The 19,474-nt window shown below is 49.1% G+C and overlaps 1 protein-coding gene across 4 annotated transcripts in view; it reads right to left on the bottom strand.

Moving 5' to 3' along the window:
• PTPN14 (protein tyrosine phosphatase non-receptor type 14) overlaps positions 1-19,474 on the bottom strand; it is a 154,697-nt gene that overhangs the window by 23,441 nt on the left and 111,782 nt on the right. For all 4 annotated transcript variants that reach the window (XM_045838313.1, XM_045838311.1, XM_045838312.1 and 1 more), the window contains 8 exons: positions 18,385-18,455; positions 17,353-17,440; positions 13,766-13,854; positions 10,822-10,909; positions 9,933-10,015; positions 7,242-7,299; positions 3,519-3,597; positions 1,164-2,638 (listed from right to left, as the gene is read on the bottom strand). In XM_045838313.1, the coding sequence (XP_045694269.1) occupies positions 1,164-2,638; positions 3,519-3,597; positions 7,242-7,299; positions 9,933-10,015; positions 10,822-10,909; positions 13,766-13,854; positions 17,353-17,440; positions 18,385-18,455 (2,031 nt within the window). The remainder of the gene's footprint in view (positions 1-1,163; positions 2,639-3,518; positions 3,598-7,241; positions 7,300-9,932; positions 10,016-10,821; positions 10,910-13,765; positions 13,855-17,352; positions 17,441-18,384; positions 18,456-19,474) is intronic.

Genomic DNA, 19,474 nt, shown 5'->3' with positions numbered 1-19,474 from the left:
GGCTACGGTCTTCTGTTTAATACAAGTAACAAGAGAAGCGGAGGGACCTGCCCAAAATGAGCCCATGGGACGGACCATCAATAAACATGGGGTCAGCGAAGTTGCTGAGCTGCGTTAAAGGAGGGCGCCTGGAGCCAGGAAGTGCTGAAAATCCCTTTCTACCATAAATTACACAGCCTCCCCCAAGGCGCCCCGCTCGAATTCCATCCCCCAGCCAAGTGGTTGGGTCACCAGAGGCATGAGCACATCGGTCAGAATTTCCCCTCCAGGTTTGCAAGCAGTGGAAAAAGTTACACCTGCCCCCAACGCTTAGCCCCCACTCCACTGCCGGCCAGCACTGGGAGGCTGAGAGAGTTGTTAAGGTCTGTCTAGAATAACAGAGTTGTTCCAGATTGGATCCCTGAACCCCGGAACTTGGCTTCCTTCAAACACTGGCCCTTGACTGATCTTTGCAGGCTGATTCCCACTGCAGACTCGGGGAGACTTATGAAGGAAGTCTAAAGAATGGCATTCAAAGCAAAGTTTAAGTTACGACAGCTCCGGAGTTCCTAAAACATGCCGGGGCGGTCCTAAGGGACGTTTACCATTACCAGTTCATGGTGATGTTCTTGGCTTTGTGTTACACATCTATGGAAAAAGACCTGAAAACCAGCCTGGACACACCATGCTCTAGTCAACATCGGTGGGCCACCCTGACATACAGATGGACAGAGAAAGCTCCTAAGAGATGTTGCTCTTCTAATATCTACCTGGGGGAAAAATGCTTTACTCTGGGAAAACCCCCCAAAAGGTCAACAGGGGTAGGCAGGTGAGCTCCTCGCAGCTCACACGGTACGTCTGATCCTTAGCAAACAGCAAAGTGCTGGCCTAGATCCCCATCCCAATACCACCGACCTGTAACGTCCCAACTCCATGCCTGCTCTTTGTACCAAGAACGGGAGAGCTACTGGAAGGGACAAAAACCAGGCTTTGTGAAATAAAATGGCACTTGTTTCATTGCCAGGTGACTCTCTGAATCTCTAACGCCTTCGCACCTTCTGCGGTGTCGGAGGTGCATGCGCTTTCCCGACAAACTCTCTCAGGGACAAGGGCCCGAGGAGCTTTGGGGGGCACCAGCCTGTGTACCCGCCCCCCAGCATGCCCTGGGCGGGGTCGACACTCACCCTGATCATCATCTCTCTTTCTATGATGCTGTCCTCCAGGGAAAACATCTCGGACACGGGTCTCTCCTTCACGGGCTCCTTTTTGACCCGCTCCTTCACACTGGTCAGGTCGGGCTCCGAGATGGACGGACCCAGGGAGGCCCCATTGACGGCCAGCTGGTCGGCGCGGGAGACGCTGATGGCCTTGGCCGGCCCGTGCCTCATCACCCTGGCCCTGGCGACGGCAGGAGGAAGGCTAGCCTGGTCCTGCCTCAGTGCCCCGTTGCTGACGCTCTTCCTTGGGCCCGGGTACTCGGGAGGGGGTTTGTTGGGGATCCGGGCTAAGGCTGCCTGCAGCTGGGCGCTGTACTCCATGTTCTCGCGGATCCCAGGGATCCGGGCCACTGATTCCGCCGCCTCCTCCTCCTCCTCGCTCTCACTGCTGTGGATCAGCATCGTGGCATCCGAGAAAGTCTTCTTGTGGTGGTACTGGGGCAGCGGGGGGACCTCGTGGCCCCCGGGCACCTCCTTGGGCGGCCCCTGCTCCCGCAGCGTGTTGCGGCGCGCCATGGGGATGTTGAGGGACTTGAGCGTCATGGCCTCCATGCCCCGCACCATGCTGCTCATCACCTCCAGGCTGTGGCGCTTGTTCACCGTGCCGTGGTGCTTGGTGGACATGAGGGGCTCGCTCACCTCCTGCAGCGACTGGTGCACCACCGGGGCGCTGTCCTCCTGGAAGGTCTTCACAGACAGCTGCACCTTGCGGGTCACCAGGTCGGGGCTGCTGCCGCTGACGTACTTGTGGCGGTGACTGGCCAGGTCTGGGGTGCTGGTGGCGGGGCGGGGCCGTGGGTAGGGGGGCGGCGGTCTGAAGAGATAGTGTTTGAGCATGTGGGCTGTGTTGTGGCTGTGGGTGCCCTGGAGCTGCATGTTGGCCAGCTCCGGGGTGCTCACCGTGTGGGAGATGGCACTTGCCCCTGGCTTGCTGGGCACTGAGCTGTTCTTTGGGTTTATCTGGTCAGATGGACCCACCAGTTTGTTACTGTAGCCCCCCTGTGGCCCGTAAGGGACAGTGTAGGGGTGCCTCTCCCGCATCTCCGGCTGGCTGTACACCAGGTCCTCCGGCTGGTTATAGGCGTGGGTGTTGATGATGTTGAGATTTCGCAGGGACTGGCTCTGGCTGTCTGTGTGCATGAGCCCCCTCTTCATCTGGCGCATGACCGTGTCGTAGTCGGGGGTCGGCCGGTACGAAGGCACGATGATGGCGCTGTGCCGGTGGCTGGGGATGTAGTCGGCGCGCATGATGTCGCTGCCGGGGATGCTGAGGTTGGAAGAGACAGGAGACGCCTGCATGAAGCTCTGGGAGCAGTTCAGGGAGTTGATGCTGTGAACGCTACACACGCTGCCATTGGCGATGGTGCCGTTTAAGTAATTCAAGTCCAGGCTGTTGTGAGAGTTGCAATAGAAGGCATCTTCGTTCCCGTGGAAAATGCTGTCTACGAGAGGTCAAACAAAGGCACGTGAACCTTCACGCCATCCTGCTTCAATTAAATCCATCCTTACACTCACAGGGGTGACTTCACTGAAAGACGTCAGAAAGAGTGCAAAGCCATAGTCTCCACCCACATGTCCCCTAGAAACCTGAATGTTTCTTGGATGAGATGCCCGTTCTCACATACAAACTCCTCCCATGCCCTTTCTGTATCCCAATTCCGTACTCGTAAATTGGAAATAGTAGCAGGATTATTTTGAGGGTTAAAAGAGGTGATACATTGCAAGTGCGAGAAGAGTGCCGAAGGAGAGGAATTCCTCTATAAATGTTAGTTGTCATTACAATAATCATTGTATCGCAATGGTTTGTTCACACATTCCGCACAGGAGTTTAAAGAGAGGAATGTAACACATTTCCTTCCCAAGTGCTCGGAGAAAGGGGCTGGTGGGAGAGATGGGGCAACAGCTAATGTGCAGGGTGGACATCATTTGTGTACTTGTTCAGTTATTCTGGAGGCCTGTGTCCCCTGTCACCACGAAAGCCACGCTGACAGTTCCTGGCAGTGAGGGGGAAGGGTGCTCTGCTGGGCTTCGCTGACACCCTCTCTTCTCCAAGCCCACTTGCAAGAAGAAGGAGGGAAGAACCTTGCTCATGGCCTCTTCCCAACCCCCTTCGCAGCCAGTTCTCGGGACATTTTTCTCTCAGGGATAAACGATATCCTATGCTTCTCACAAACTGAAGCTGCTGCTTGGCTGCCATTCAGACAATGACAAGATTAAAAATGAAAGTGTCGCTGTCATCTAAAAAAATACAACAAAGTCCTCTTCCTGCTTACCCATAATCAACTGTTCGTCTTAAGGAGGGAAATGGCAAGCCAGAGTTACCTTGTGAAGTGTGTGTTTCCGAGTAGTGTTCGCCACACTGGACGTGCATGGGCGGCAGGATGTACGGCTGCTGCCGGGGCTGAAACAGAGAACACAGCACAGGCGGTGGGTCGCACGCAGCACTGACGGCCATCTGCTGCCCTGGACATCCAGCCAAGCGCAGGACCGTCCCGGCACGCACCCGCATCTGCAGGGCAGCGCACCCAAACGCTCCACCACCCACCCTGGACCCCAGCCCCCTCTTCTCATCCATGCCCAGCCCTCTGCACCTCATCACCAAGTCGGGACTGCAGAAACAAGACAGGAGAAATAAGGAGGCTGGCTCCAGGTGAGAAGGACAAAGACCCTACAATCAACATGGACACATCCATTTATAATCTATTGTCTAACATACTTGCAAAGCTCCCACTGCTTTTTTTATAGAACAAAAATGCATATATTAGTATGATACGTTAACAATGGCTAGCAAGTGCTGGATCCTTCAGAGATGTGTTCAGAGTGCAACCTAAGAACCCCACCATCTCTAAGAAACAAATTGCTTTTTTTTTTCCTAAGTACACAAGGCAACACTAATCTAAAACGGACAATGTCGTTGTTTTCTCAACCGTGTTTTTCAATTACAGTTCACATTCGATATTATTTTGTATTAGTTTCAGGTGCACAGCACAATGCTTAGACAATCATATCGGGAGCACTTTGTAAAGTATACGATTGCCTAACCACGGCCTTTTTAAAGGGAGTAACAGAAAACACGTATATTATTAAGTTCCATGTTAGAGTAATGAGAATAAGGGGGCGCCCTGTTTCACTCTGTTCAAAACTGGCTGCCTCCTGGAGCCACAGGCCCGTAACACCCTTGCAGCTGCACCTAGGACCCCAGTTCACAGCGCCCCATCACGCTCAAACAGGGCGGCTGTGTCAGGCTGGGCCCACTTGCAAATTTACATAAAAGTCACAAATGTAATTCACAACAATGAGCCCACAGTTCTCAAGACCGCATACTGGCCCTCCCATCCTAGGCTCAAATGTGAAAGGCGCTGCCTGCAGAGAATCCAGGTCAACCAACTACCCCTCCAGTGAGGAATCTTTTCCAAAAGGCTCTTAAAAATGGCCATTCAGATTCAATCTGAATAGCTTCCTGCTGCAGGGGAGGGCAGAACTTTCGAAGAACAAAACAATGCTTAGATAAGTTCGGTATTTGGTGAGCCAACAAAGGAAACGTGATTGGTCGCTAATGTGATCCTCAGCTACTCATTTAACCTCAGTAGGTCTCAGCGTCCTGTCAATCAAACCAAGCCTCCTCCCTCCCCTTCTTCAAACACGGTCCATTTTATTCATATGTTGGGGTTCTAGGGGAGGCTTTGTTTGCAGAACGAGTGTGGATGCTAAAACATTTTGAACGTTAAAGTTATAAACTACCAAACTGAATGACCTCTTATATTTCCATTTGATTATTTTAAAATTAGCCTTACAGATATTCACTGAAATGTGGCCGCTTTGGGGGAAAAACTGAGATGACACCAAAAAGCGAGCCAAAGCCAGCAGGGGTCACACTCTCTCCGCCTCTCTCAACAGAGGACGAGCGTTCCCTGAAGTTCTGGGAGAATAACTTGTCTGCTACAAATAAGGCTTCAGCATCAAAGGGAGAAAAAAACCAAACCAAACCAAAACAAAACGTAAGGGCAAGGGATCCAAAAATTTTTAAAATCTGGGAAGAAGAGACAAAGAATTGAAATTAATGTAAGAAAGTTCAGGGTACCAAAGAAAAGGCGTTATATCAGCTCTCTTAAAAATTTCCAAATCTCCTTTGGCAGGTTTTTGAGTTGCAATTTAGAAATATTTTTCCAATTCTTAGTAATACATAATTCAACTCAATTTTTCCAGGGTCAGACAACCAGTCTGAAGGATTAAAAAAAAAGGAAAATGATGGGGAGGGATGCATACAAGGGAAGGGAAATACAGACAATGGTGGCTCACTGCCTTCTCTCGCTCTCATTTAAAAAACAAACAAACAAACCAAAAAGGGACTGTTTATGAACTGGCATAAGTATACAGGCAAAGGACAATAATAAGTAATCCCCCTGACACCATTTAGGGATTACGTTATTTATTCCACCTTTTACATCTGCTAACATATTATTTTATTTCTTTCCAGACCTGCTAATACAACACCCAGTGGCATGCCACAGTATAGGCAGCAGAAGGGCAGGGAAAAGGGTAATCGGGCCTCCTGGTTATCAGCAAGGAAGCCAAAGGAAACGACGTTATCTGGTTTGACTCTCACTCAGTCCTAGGAACCCCTGGTGAAGTGGTTCAATCCCAAGAGAGACGCCATGAATCTGGCTTCCTGTAGACTGCCTTCCTGCAAATCCAAGAGGAAAGCCTCTAGTCTTCTCCAGATAATTAGAATGAAGATTAGATCATTCTAATCTTCACGAGAGGTTAGAGATTAGATCACAAGACAGACTGAAAACACTTTGCCTCCCACGGTGTTCCTTGGACAGAAAGGAAACCTTATCTCACTAATAAAAACACTGGAGTCTAAAGAAGGGGAAACAAGAATAATATTCACAAAGGAGAAGAGTAAAGACACCAGTGCCGTGAACAAAGCTCCTGCGCCTCCTGGAGAAGGGCTCCAAGTGACCCCCAGATCTCCAGAGCAAGTGCGCCTGTCAGATGCGTGTGAATAAATAATGCCAAGATTCACGGCATTCACATGGATGCTCAGGAGTTAGTACGTGATGATATAACTCTAGAACTCTAGGGGTTCACGTCTATGCATCCCCCCCACAAAAAATTACTCAAAACTCTCCTTTTAAAAGACAAGTTAAAAATACATAATTCTTGTATACCCTATATATATTATGTATTAAAATTTTCCATTTTATTTGTCTTTTAACTCAAAGAAACTATTCATCTAGAAAAATTGAAAGGTCACATGTTTAACTATGTACAAAAAATCATAACCTAAACTAATGAATTATGGCTTAAAACAAGTAGAAAACTTTAAAGAAAATCAATTCTTTAATACCTTTTTATTATATTACCTTTAAGGAATTCTCAGAATAAGACACAGCCTAAGACAAAACACATGTAGTGAAATCAGAGTTGTGTTTCCTTATTCACATGATGAGGAGAGCAGTTTAAATTTAAAAAAAAAGCTAATGTTAGGTAGAAAAGTGGATGCATTCAAATTTTGTTGCTCTTAAAATCAGGAAAAGTGCATTTAATCTTCCCCATTGAGTACTTGACCTGAGAACATCAACTAGGCTCCTTCGATTTCTGCTCATCTAAAAAGCGTTTTCTGATGGGTTTACTAAGCTCTGTCTATGGCAGTGAACACAGAAGAATCTGTGGCGCTTATCTCTGAAGGCGTGTCTACATGTTTCAACCAGAAAGTTTATTAAAACAACAAATGAAAACAAGTCCACAGAAACAGTACGTCGCAGGCTGCAGGAACACGGCCTCATCACCCTGGAATAAGACTTCCTCAAGGGGGAGAACCTCTCCCTGAGCCTCACTCAGAGAAGGGATGGGCGTGAGGGGCACAGTGGGACGGGACAGATATGCATCACACCTACTCTGCAGACTGAAGCCCTTCTGTGTTCTCACCTGATCTCACCTGGTCACGATGCCCTAGTCACCTCTCCTCTCAAATTAGGATTGAAAGGACACTCCATCCCAACGGATGGAATACTTGATTACCGACAGCTATATACATACCAGAGAGTTTCGGCTCCAGGTGGGCTGGCGTCGGATGGGTGGTGGAGAATTGGATTGTCTACATAAAAAGTTGAAAAATAGGAGTGGTTATTATTTACTAGACCTAAGACAGACAAGACGGTAAGACTGACAGTGAACCATAAACATTTCTGTGAGTAAAGCTAAGAACAATTCTGATTTCTCCTCTTATTCTTTTCTTTATTTTCAAAATGTTTGGAACATACGGTACTTCTACAAAAAGTTTGCAAAGTGATATTAGAAGGATGAAGCTTATTTCTAGAGAAGGATTATGAAGGAAACAAGAAAGACAAACATTCTACCATTATTACATGGATTTTTAAAAACTGTATTTTTGTACCTTTGTATATGTGTAAAAATCCTTTCATAATAAAAAAGAACAAAAATATTTTTAAGATACTGCCAAAATTAAACATTAAAAAATCTAAAATAAATTAAATATTTTGACGTATAAAGGTATTTTTAAATACTACATATTGCAAATATCCATCTGATCAAATCTTTTCCAGATTGAGACTCAACATGATTTTTTAAAAAATATAGAGTTAAAAATGAGTGGGGATTAAGAATATCATCAAATTCTCAAGAACTGAAATCAAAGGTGCCTTTGAGAAATAAGCCCCCCCAAACCCAGACATGTGCAGTGGGCCATCAAGCTAAAATTCTTCAATTTAAAGCATTCTCCTTATTTTGGTATTTCATCTTTCTTATCTTTTGGGTGATAAAAATATCTTTTTTTAGCAAAATGTTGGAAACTATAATATAGTGATACTGGATTTTTTCAAGTGGCCGAATACAATATTGTTAGACTTATTGATAAACATCCTTCCCTCTCTCCTCTACATTTTTTCTCCCCAAGTGAAGACACAGGGGAACCACCCGCTGGAGCAGATTCAGCAGGTGACGAGTAGTAACTCAGTGAGAGAAGGGAAAAAACCCAGGACAGTCCCGCGGGCGTCAGAGGGCGGAGCCCTGAGGAGAGGGAAGCCATCCGATGACGCTGGCTTCATCCAGCTCCAGAGGTGGTTCGGCCCCAATGGAGCCTGTGCTGAGACTCTGCAAGCGTTTGAAGAATTTACTGCATACATGGGGTATGTGTGTGCTTTCAAGAGTCCCAGTTTTTCTCAGGTAGGAAGTTGGGAACCTCCCACACCTGGTTAGAAGAAAGGAACAGCCATTGCAAGAGTAGAAAGGAAAAATATCATTTCCTGAGTTGTCAGTCTAACGTGTGATGCTTGCCGATACTTAAAGAAAACACCACACAAAACAGAAATAATCTGTAAATTTTATAGTTAATGCTCTTGCTGAGAAATGGTCAAACCAGAATTTTATTACAATAAAATTCATTTCTTCACATACTTTTTAATTCACCTTAAAGAAGCAGACTATAGAACTCTTGTTAATGGTAAAGACACCCCCTCATATGAAAGGCCACTGCAAATAGAAAGAACTGAAGGACACAGACAAAGGTGTGGTGACTGACGGGAAGGGGGTAGGCAGGGGTGGAGGAGGGTACAGGGGGACAAATGACGATGGGAAGAAAAAAAAAACAACTGCAAAGAAAGGACCGAGAGGGAGTCTGTCCAAAAGCAAGCAAGCCACGTGTGCTTGTGTGCCCACAAGGTAGCTCTGGCGACTTAATTTGCCACTTCCCAATCAGGGTTCTTCTGATGGACATTTGCAAACTCTGCTGGCAGATCTAACACTATGAAATGCGCCTCCGGCTCTGACAGCGGCCAATTGCCGGGACTGCTGTGAGAGAGCTTCCATCGCGAAGAGAAAAAAGTGTGCCAGCACCCGATGATGCACTTCTGAAATGCGCGCTCCGGCAGGACTGTGTTAGGACCGCACTCGCGCGCTCTTGGATGTGTCCACTGGGAGAGTGGAAAGGCAGTCCTTCCCTTGCATTTACATCCCCGAAGTTCTTTGAAACAAAATTAAACACGCCGGGCACCCAAACGGCCGACGCACTCGGCCAAGGAACACCTTTTGAAGGCAGTCAAGGCAAAGGCAACGATAGCGTGAGCCCCAGCACGCCGTATCCAAGGTCAGGTCACATTTAAGTTCCCTCATCAGACTCCCTTTATCATCCTGATTTCCAAATTAAATTTAAAACACACATGCGCGGACTTGGGACATCTATTAGTGTCTTCCAAGGCTTCCTCTAATTACCCTGGCCTCTCATTTACAGGGAGATGACATGACCCAGAAGCACACGCAGGGTTGCCCAACTGTGTGAGCGAAACGGGGCTGAGGATGACAGGAGCTTCTTCCCTTTCAAGCTGGCTCGTCGCTGTGGCACACGCTTCTGAACATCCTCCACGCCTGACACGAAGGGGCACCCTGGCAAATTGGGAACGGCTCAGTTCCTCCAAACTCATCGCAGAGGTTGGAAAGGCACTGATAGTAATAGTGGGCTGAGCCATCCAGGCAGTCGGGCATTCCAGTCAATTTGTGAATTATCTCCTCTCCCGGCATAGGCACTGACTGCGCCACCCAGGCCTCATCATTAAAGTGCTCTCACTCCTGCCCGGCTTCACCTTGTTCCTTCAGCTTCTACAAGGAGCCAGGGGAAAAGACTGCACGGAGAAAGTGATTGACAGCATCCCTCGAGCACATGAATCTAATCTGCCCAAACCACCCCTTGAGAAGACAGATGAAATGTTTACTTACTCAGTGCAGATTTTGTTTTGTTTGTAAAACTTGTGCCGTGTAGCAAACAACCGAGAAATATACTTGGCATTTTCAATATCATCCTGGGAAAAGAAGAGACAGAGAAAAAAATAAACATTTCTCTGGTTATTTATGCATTTGACGAGGATTCTTCTAAACAGGGACACATTCCTTTCCGTCACAAAATAACACCCTGAGCCACAAACCGATGTGCTGAAATTGAGTGGCAGGCAGGTATATGAGGCCCCTCAAAGGATGACGAGACCAGATTGTGTGCTAAAGAATCCTTTATGCCCATGGCATTGAGGTTGCGTTGATGGACGGGCAGGTCTTCCCACAATTCCAAACCAAGTGCTTTACAAATGAATGAATGAGTGAATGAATCCAGGGAGAGCACAGAATGAATGAATATCAGGCATCATTAAATGAGCGGCAGAGAAATGCATGAACAGCTTGGGCTCTCGAGGAAGCCCTCAACAGAAGGACAATGGCTTGTTTGAGTTCAGATGAGGTTTGGGCTACGAGGAGGGACAAAATCCAGGTCAGCCAGCAAAAGAAAATGCCATGTGATAGCCTCAGGGCTCACGTGATGAGGACTGCAACCAGAGCGCTGAGGAATGTGGCCAGCCAGGCAATGCGACCCATCACCAGTAAGGCAGGTGGAGGAACTCAGGTGCAAGAATCAGTACTCGGCTTGGAAAGGAGGCATGTTGAACCTGAAATCACTACCACCATCCTGAACAAGTCACGACAGCACTGGGCAAGTGCTGGAAGCTTCAGTGCAATAGAATTTTCTCTCAAGGTATGAAGAGCAAGGAAAGGATAGTATGAGTTGAGAAGTTCAAGAGCAAGCTGCCTGCCGGACCCTGCCTTTGTCCACATGGCTTACCGTGTGAAAAAGCACAGTCTCTTCTTTGTTGATGAGCTCCACCAGAATGGTCGACTTGTTATGAGTGATATTCCCCAAATCATTCCACCTGGTCAAAAGAAAAGCGACAAGTTTGCCCCCAAATGGTCCATGCATTCGTGAATCCACACAGGAGGGTCCCTGGCTACTGCTGAGTCTAATTTTATGTATGACCATTTAGCTGCATTTTTAAAAGCTGAATGTTCCTTCTCACAGGCTTACAAGAACAGAAAATGCGACATGCATCTATTTAAATAGCTAAAAATCCTATGTAAACTATATCTAGATACTGTTGTTGGTGAAGTATCATTTCCTTTCTGACTAGTAGGAGGAAAATTTGCAAGGCACTTCTGTTGCCTTGTTTTACACGTTTTCACAATGACGAAGTATTTCTGGTGATCCCGGCTTTCAATGATGGAGGAACACATTATTTGAAGTTCATATGTTCCCGGAATCTAGGCCGAAGAATGCACATAGAGTCTGTGTTGTAATGCACGTTACTGATTGCATCACCTACCGAAAATGCCTAGGAGGTGTTTAATGTGCCTACATTTTTGTGAACTCAACACACACATCCTTCTCCTTCCTCAAGGAGACCTTATCCTAAAAGGTGATACACAGAAATAACCACCAGACAAGGGGAAGGAGGCTACTGCTGCCCATGCTGCTTGGAGCCAACTTCTAACTGTCTCTCACTACTGCCTACCCTGCACTCTCAGCGCCAGCCTCTAATGCCTGCCCACTGACTTCGCCCCCTCATGCTTTACTCATTACACTTCCACCTCTGCCCAGGTGATCCCTTTACGACTCAGCTCAGGAGTCACCTTCCCTAGGAAGCCCTTCCTCATCCCCAACCACCCACGTGCCAGGAAGGAACCTGGTGTCCTCCTCTGTCAGTTACGACACTGCATGACAGTTGCTTACTTCTTGATTAGATCTCTAACAAGTCCAAACTAGGCTATAGGCCCCATGCACTGGGTAGAGATTCTGCTTTCTTCATTTCTGTATTCCAAGCACTGAGCCCCTGGCACACAGCACACACTAAATGTTTGCTGGAAGAATTAAACGTAATAATATTGCTTCCTATCTGTACAGAGTACAATTCTTTGTGGTTCTGAGGCAGGGAAGGCACCTACTTTGGAGATGAGGCAATTCAGGCACAAATGAGTACATGACTTAGCCACATCCACTCTGCCCAGCGGGGATGGATGACTTCTGTACCTGGGGCTTCCAGGTTTTCCTCCAGTCACCTTTCTGTGACACCAGCACCAACTGTGCTTAAGTACATCTGCCGGGGCCACACTGCCTACAGGTGCTCGGCACAGCTGTCTGCCAACTTGAAACCCCATCAGATCACATCTCCATGGCCCCATAGCCCCACGCTTCTCAGTGAAGGTCTCTAGAGAAAAAAGCCGTTTGGTTTCCCCTGGCTGCATGCCTTCAAGTCAATTGCCAAAACCCTGAATCTACCCCTCACTGCACCGTATGACTTCACCTAGTAGCATGGTTCCTATGACATCATAGTAGAGAAAAATCCCCACCTTGTAAGGGGTTTCATGAGAAGTACTAAAGGAAGAGGTTTGGAAGCAGTTTCTAAGGAAACTGAACAAATCCTGGGAGTGGCTTACAATCAGCAAACTTTCAAACTGCTATTTTCTTCTCCAAGGCACTGATTCAGCTATGGAGAAATCACCACCGCTATCTTGAAATCAGCCCTGGGCATGTACTGGAGAGCTATCGGTTCAACGGAATATTTATTCTCTCATGCCATGGAGAACTGTGTAGGGCCAAATGCCTGGAGAGCTTTAAATGGGCATAAAGTTTTACAGTTACAACTCTGTACATATTTCTATGTTTTACTCAATTAATCTGTACTTTCTTGTAGGTAAATGGAGTTGACAAAATATGTCCAAAAAGAAAGTTCATTCTGTAACCCCAAAGATCTCTCTCCCCACTCACGCTTCAATAATACCTCTGTTCAAAGGGTGAGAGAAAATCAAGGACAAAAATAATGGCAGGGTGGGGACCGGGGGTGTGGGGGGAGGCCAATCAGGAAGTTTTCGGTGGGAACAGTTTCTCAACGTGGCCAGCAGCAGCTGCTGACCCAGAGAGTACGTAGCTGGCCGAGGTTTACTTCCAGAAGGCGGACTGTGCTTTTTCTCTAAGACCTGTCTTTGATCTCCTGCCCAAACGCACAGCTCCACCCATCCGATGCACACACAGTAAAGCTGTTCTTCCAAAAACCACAGGCCCTAGTTCCTGGTAAATAAGAGCAAGCACGCACATTTGTTAGGTCATTGACACTACCTGGAATCTGTGGGTACAAATAGAAAGCAAGCCCACTGACCTGTAATCGAGGGGGCACTCGGGCATGCCCCTCATGTCAAATGGAAAAGAGCGTTAAAGGGTCAAAACAGTCCAGAGTCCTTTATAACAAATTGTTTGCTTTTTAAAAACACACTCACAAGGAATCCGAGTTTGTGAATATAAAGACTAGTTTGCATTCTCCTAACACCTGTGGTTAGGCAGAGGGTGCAGGACAAGCGGGGGAGAGGCCAGTTTGAATTTAATGACTGGTCATGGGTATCCCAGCAAAGGGAATCAGCGAGAGGTGACTGGAGAGCCTGTTTTCAACCAGGCTTGTATAACTTACTCCCCTTAGTCCCTGTTCTGGACAAAGCACTTTCTGGCATCAGGTGGGAAGCAGGCTTCCCCGCTCTCCCCGCACCACCAAAAACAGGCCCCCGGGGAAAGAGATGAATTTCTCCAAATCTGCTTACATCCCAGAGAGCTGACATTCACTGGGTTGAGAAAAGCTCAGCTCTGATCGATGGCCTGACTCAACTCATTTGTCCAACTCTGATGTTCAGTGGGTTTTTCTAGAGTCCCTCAAAGAGAAAAAAGGAGAAAAGGCAAGTAAGACTACCTGTGTATTACTGCTTGTCTTCCGATTCTGTTTCTCACGAAAATCCCCATAAAGAAAATGCCCAGGTGCACACCGTTTCCATGATTGTCCTGTACCAGATCAATAAAAGACAGTCGTGAGGATGCAGATCACTAGTGAGCATAAACGGGCTGGCAGCGCCCAGCACTCGGGCCGCCGCAACCCGTGGGGACCACGCCCCCTTTCTCGCCCACAGATGGAACCAGTCACAGGCAGCATCACAACACAAGGCATCCGGACCCTGAAGGGACGCACCTCACTGCACATCGTATGTATTATTTGTATATATTTTCCTTTTTCTCAATTTGTCACAACACATATTCTGTTTTACAGAATTTTAGGTTTTGAGATTTTTTTAGCACTTTAGAGTTTCCCTTTCCCAATCATCTACGGGTATCTCGTTTTATCTTAGTTTTTGTTTCTTAAATCAAAACTGTGCATGCACACAGCTTCATTATATATGCACATTACATACGTGCAATTATATACGCACATAGTTTGAAGAACTGTGTTTCCTTAGAGCTTGTTTAAAACAAGTCGACAGCAGACCTGGGCCCACAATTTCCTTTTCCTTGAAGGCACCACCTTCCATGCTTAAAGCCCTACTGTGTGCCTTAGATGAACCGCCTAAGCTTGGCTTTCTACTTTAGAACCTCATGGCTATCAGTTCTGGGGAATTTTCTTGAATTACCACCTCCGGTCCCCTCTGTTTACTCCTTTGAAAGCTCCTGTGATTCAGAGGTCGGACATCCCAGCTGTCCCTCTAGTTTTGTCTTCTGCCTCCCACGTGCCGTTAGTTTTTTCGGTGAGATTTTCTTAATTTTATCTTCTAACCTATTCTGTTCTCCATTTTTGATATCATACTTTTCATTTCTGAGAGTTCCCTTTTCTGAATGTTCCTTTTTAAAAGGGATCTATTCCCTCAAGGAGGTTGCATATACTTCTCTCTGAGGCTCACAGGATGGTGGTATTCTGGGCAGGGGGTCCTCCACGCTGTAGGGTCTCTGTCTTCCAGGCTTTGCTCTCATTGCATTGGCCTCTGTCATTCCTACCAGGGCACCATGGGGGGTGCTGCTTGGCTGCCTATTCACAGTCCAGAGGGGGGTGCTAAACACCGACTGAGAGCTTTGTGAACACGGGCGGGGCCTGTGCACTGCAGACCTCACCGCCTACGACCTGCTGGGCCAGGTACTGGGGAGACTCAGGTGTCTAATCTTCAGTAGGTGCTTCCAACCTCCTGCCTGGGAAAACACAGCCTGGCCACCCATGTTCTTGACAGCAGAATGGGAATGAGGCTCCACATCCAGTGAATGAACTGTCACTCAGCCCCCTGCGTTGGCTGAGGGGACATGCTCTTTGTGCAGAGAGGGGAAGGCCACGCACGTCTAGGCCCAGGATGGAAAGAAGGGCCCCAACGTTCCTCAGAATTCTGATCCCTTTTAAGACACCAAGACAACACGCAGTGCCCCCTCTCAGGGATCTCTTCTCCACCCACCTGCCAAAGCTAACGTTAGAATAGGAGCTTTCCAGCAGGGTGGACGAAGGTGAGACTCTGCTGCCGGCCAGAGCAGCAAGGCTTAGGAGAGAAAGAGCCGGGAAGGAAAGAGGGTGCCTTGTCGCTACGAGCAGTGAAGAGGTGAGTTGCATGGCAGAAAAATGTGCATGGGAAAGGAAGAGAGGTGGAGTGGAGATGGGAAGAGAAAGGAACATTCTGTGGAAAGGCTTCCCCGGGCGCTCTGCCAGCAGATCGGGGCAGAAGTCCGGTGGTGATGGGGGCACAGGAAGGAGCGGATCACCAGGGCGGGGCAGCGGAAAAATCTCAGGACGGATGCCCGAGGCACTGCACGGGTTCAAAGTGAAGGGCAGGACGTGCAGTTTAGCCCGGGGGCAAGGCTCCGGACCGTGTCTGACTCGTTCCGCAGCACCCTCCCCAAGTCCAGGAGCGCTGACCGTACAGGTGTGTGTGGGCGAGGGGGGCACACCTGCCGGGAAATGGACTGGTACTCCTCCACCCTTGAGAACTTTTGAGGCCCCACTCAGGGTAAAGCCCCCGCTCTGTGGAAGTGTTCCTCCCCAGGACAAATCCACCACATCGTGGTTCTGCACTGTACTTGGTCAGGAAGGACCCGAACTTGCCCCCTTTCCTGTCTGCTCTCCCACCACCTCAGTGCCAACCCACCCCGCACCCTGGGGCTGCCAGGAATGCTGTGGTCTGTCGGTGGTCACCTTAGTCACGAACAGATATGTGCAGGGAAAGAAACAAAGAACAAAAAGAAGCCCAGCTAACTTACGCCCACGCACAGTGAGTCAGAAATGCCTGTCTGCCCACGCAGGGTAAGGTATAGGGTCCTCCTTGGCCTCTTCCCACTAAAGAACACGCTAGAAAGTGCATCAGAACCGAGCACAGTGGATTTCAACACTATCTCCACTGCCCCTACTTCCCACGATTCACAAGGACGAGAAACAAAACAAGCAAATGACCACCACAACAAAACCCCGACTCCCAGGGACTGGGAGTCAGTTTCCTAGAAGTGGAGAAGAGTTTACTCTGTTTGCATGACCCAAAGTATTGTGACGATGCACGGGCCGCTGAAACGCCAGTGGGATGCAGATGGCTTCCAAGGCATTATTGCTAGGAAAATGGACCACAGCCCTCTGAAGGGCAGCTGTTAGAGAAGCAAAAGAAAATGAAACAAATCTGGAAAAGGGCCAGTTCCCCGAGCTGTGGCCACCCTGCTCTGTGCTACTTGATGGGCACGGGAAGCTCCCAGTCAGGCAAATTGCAAATGCGCGATGGAGAGGGAGCAGAACACTCAGAAAACAGCCAGCGGAGCCAGTCTGCAGTGCAAGGTCTGCACTGAGATGGCAGGTGGCTCCCAAATTGCCAAAATGTGCCAGCTGCTTTAGGTTTCTGATAAAAATGCTGTCCTCTGTAAAGCTGGTCCTCAACAGAGAGAGGAAAATGAGTTTGCATTATGGGCTCAGCTCTATAAATGCCCATGCACTGTGACCCCCCAACCACACCAACTTCAGGAGCGGGGTTTGGGGCAAAGGAAGTGACGTGCTGTGACAGTTTCCTGGGCATAGTTTCCAGAAAACACCGGAGGGGCTGGAAACCCACAGGACGGGAGAAATAAAGCATGGTGGCATAAGAAAACATTTCATTCTCCATCAGACACCGTCTGTGTCGGCTTCAAGAACAGAAGAGGCGGCAGGTACAGGGAAGAGACTTAGGGGTTAAGGTCTTCACTAAGGCACACGTGACCGGGCTCCTTGTCCCCGTGATGAGACTGGACGTGTGCCTATCCCTTTCCTGCACAGGATGGGCTGGTGCTTGGTACTCACTCGGGCCAGCTGCCTACAGAGACATTCTTCTGCTGAAGTCGTGGAAAACTTCAAAATCTCTTAGTTACAACAAAAATGTTTGCTTTACTAGAGTAAACTGGACTTGCCAACTAATCCCCCGTGGCAGTGAGAAAGCCAAGCCAGTGTGGCCTGCTGCTATCAGCCCTGGTTTTCCGAACGCCCTTCCCAGGAGGCTGAAGCAAGGCCAGGCCCGGGGAGGCTACCTTCACGGGGAAGATTTCCTGTCCAAATCCATCCAAACGCTCCACTTCGTTGATGTACATCAGCTCAGCTTCGGCTGGCGGGATTCCACTGAAATCAAAAGGCAGCAAAGGAGGAAGCAGTTAAGGGCAAACCAAGTCAGGGGGAGAGCCCACCCTGTGCGTGGCGCATTCCAGAGCTGCGGTTTGCGGGCAGCCCTGGGAAAAGCAATCATCACCCAGCTGTGAGGGCCCCGTGCATCACTAAGTAATTGATGAACAGTAGCCCTTTGCTCACCAGGGAGTAATAAGAGGAAGGCGAAGCATTTAATGAAGAGCCACAGCCCTTTAAGGCCTAAATAATTATTCCAGACATCCCTAAGAATAATGCAGCCTGCTTTTAAAGAATAGTTTTTCCCCTACCTGGGGGGTAAAAAATCACAGCCACTAAAAAGAAAAAAAGGAAAAAAACAAGACAAAGTTGATGAGGATGATATTCTGGGAGCCGAGTGGCTGAGATGGGAGATGTCAGGAGCACTGCGTGGGTCTTCTGAGGTCGGGAGGGAAGGGTGTTTGTGTCCCTGCGCCCAAGCGCTTGGTGCCTCCTTCAGTTACAGTTGCTCACCCCCTTGACCCCTGTGATGTTCACTGTCCCACCCAAAGTAGCTCTTTTACGACTTCACTCCAAACGCGTGCAGCCCCAGGCTTCCCGGGCCCAACAACAGATTTTTAGGAAGGTCACAGAGAAAAATTCCCCTGGCCACCACCTCCACATGTGTGTGGGCTCTCTCTCTGGTATGGAAGGAAAAAAAAGGCAGGACGGGGGGCGGTCAGTAAAGGGAAGAAAAGGGAAAAAAGAAACAGAAAGAGGAGGGAGGACAAATAGCACAAAGCTACACACACCTCTCACAGCAGAGCTGAAGGGCAGGCTGGGAGAAATGAAACTGTGTTGACTCAGGCCCAGGACTGGGGTAGGGGCCAAGAGCCTCCTGCCTCAGATAGGACAGAGCTTCAGCTTCCTGCGGGCCCCCAGACCCTACCCTCCGCCCGTCTTACCTGTGGGCTTTGTGCTCTTGCGCGACCTTCTGCGTCAGCTCCTCCAGGACAGCCTCTTCCAGGGCCAAATCCTGTCACAGCAGGAAGCAGGTGAGGCCTTCGCCCGGGTGCTGGCTCCTCCACACCGCCCCCCACCTCCCCCACCTCCCCTGCACCCCTTCGAGTGGACGGTTGTGGTTTTTAGGACTGGGGGCTTAGGTTCCCTTTTCTAATGAGGCTCTCCACCGTGGCTCGGACGACTTCAAGGCATTTTGGGGGGCTGCCACCCAAAGTCTTCAGGGTCCAGGAATAGCTTTTATTTATTCACTTGGTTCTTCCCTATCTGCCTGCCTCTCAGACTCAACTTTATTAACAACGCTTTCTGAGCACTGACGTGTTTTGAACGGTCAGGGACAAGGCAGATGCGTTCCCAAACCATCATCCCTTCAGAGGCTGAGCCTAGGAAGGGACGGACTGTGCCTGGCCATCTCGTCCCCCGCCACAACACCGGCAAACCCAGTCAGAGCCACCTGCCCGCTCAATGCCGGCATGACGGGGCCTTGGGAGCCGAGGGGGCCAGGACGGCTGACATGCGTCATGGCAGCTCTGTAAGGTAGCAGCTGCGTGGCTGACCCGCTGGTGTCCCCACCACCTGAGTCTGAGGCCCCTGGGACCAGGGGCGTGGCAGCTCCCATAGGATCAGCGCCAATGGCACACACGTCTCCCCAACACCCCTTCAGAGATGGAAGGAGTCTTCACAGGGCTGGTAAAATAAACATTTACCAGCAAAGCTTGGTCAGGGTTGCAGAGATAGAGTCTGGAGGAACAAATCCCAGACAAGGAGACCAGAGCAACCGGTTCCGGAGACACTGACAGACAGTGACTCTAGAGCCGGTGGGGGCCCCCGGGGAGGCTCAAGCCACAGGGCCAGCTGCCGCCACCCGGCCCGGCAGGGAGGAGGCCGCAGGTGTGCGCCGCTTTCCCCTGAGCTCCAGGAGGGGGGGTGTCAGAGGGGGTCCTGCACTGTGCGTGTGTCCTAGGGAGGCGGCTCTTCCAGGTGGTGCGCAGGCGATGTCTAGAATGCCGCGTGCCCTGGATTCCACAATGCCGC

Source organism: Phyllostomus hastatus, unplaced genomic scaffold (genome assembly GCF_019186645.2).
Source record: "Phyllostomus hastatus isolate PE091 unplaced genomic scaffold, TTU_PhHast_1.1 phas_contig_283, whole genome shotgun sequence".
NCBI classification, from domain to species: domain Eukaryota; kingdom Metazoa; phylum Chordata; class Mammalia; order Chiroptera; family Phyllostomidae; genus Phyllostomus; species Phyllostomus hastatus.
This window is presented reverse-complemented; position numbering and strand designations above follow the sequence as displayed.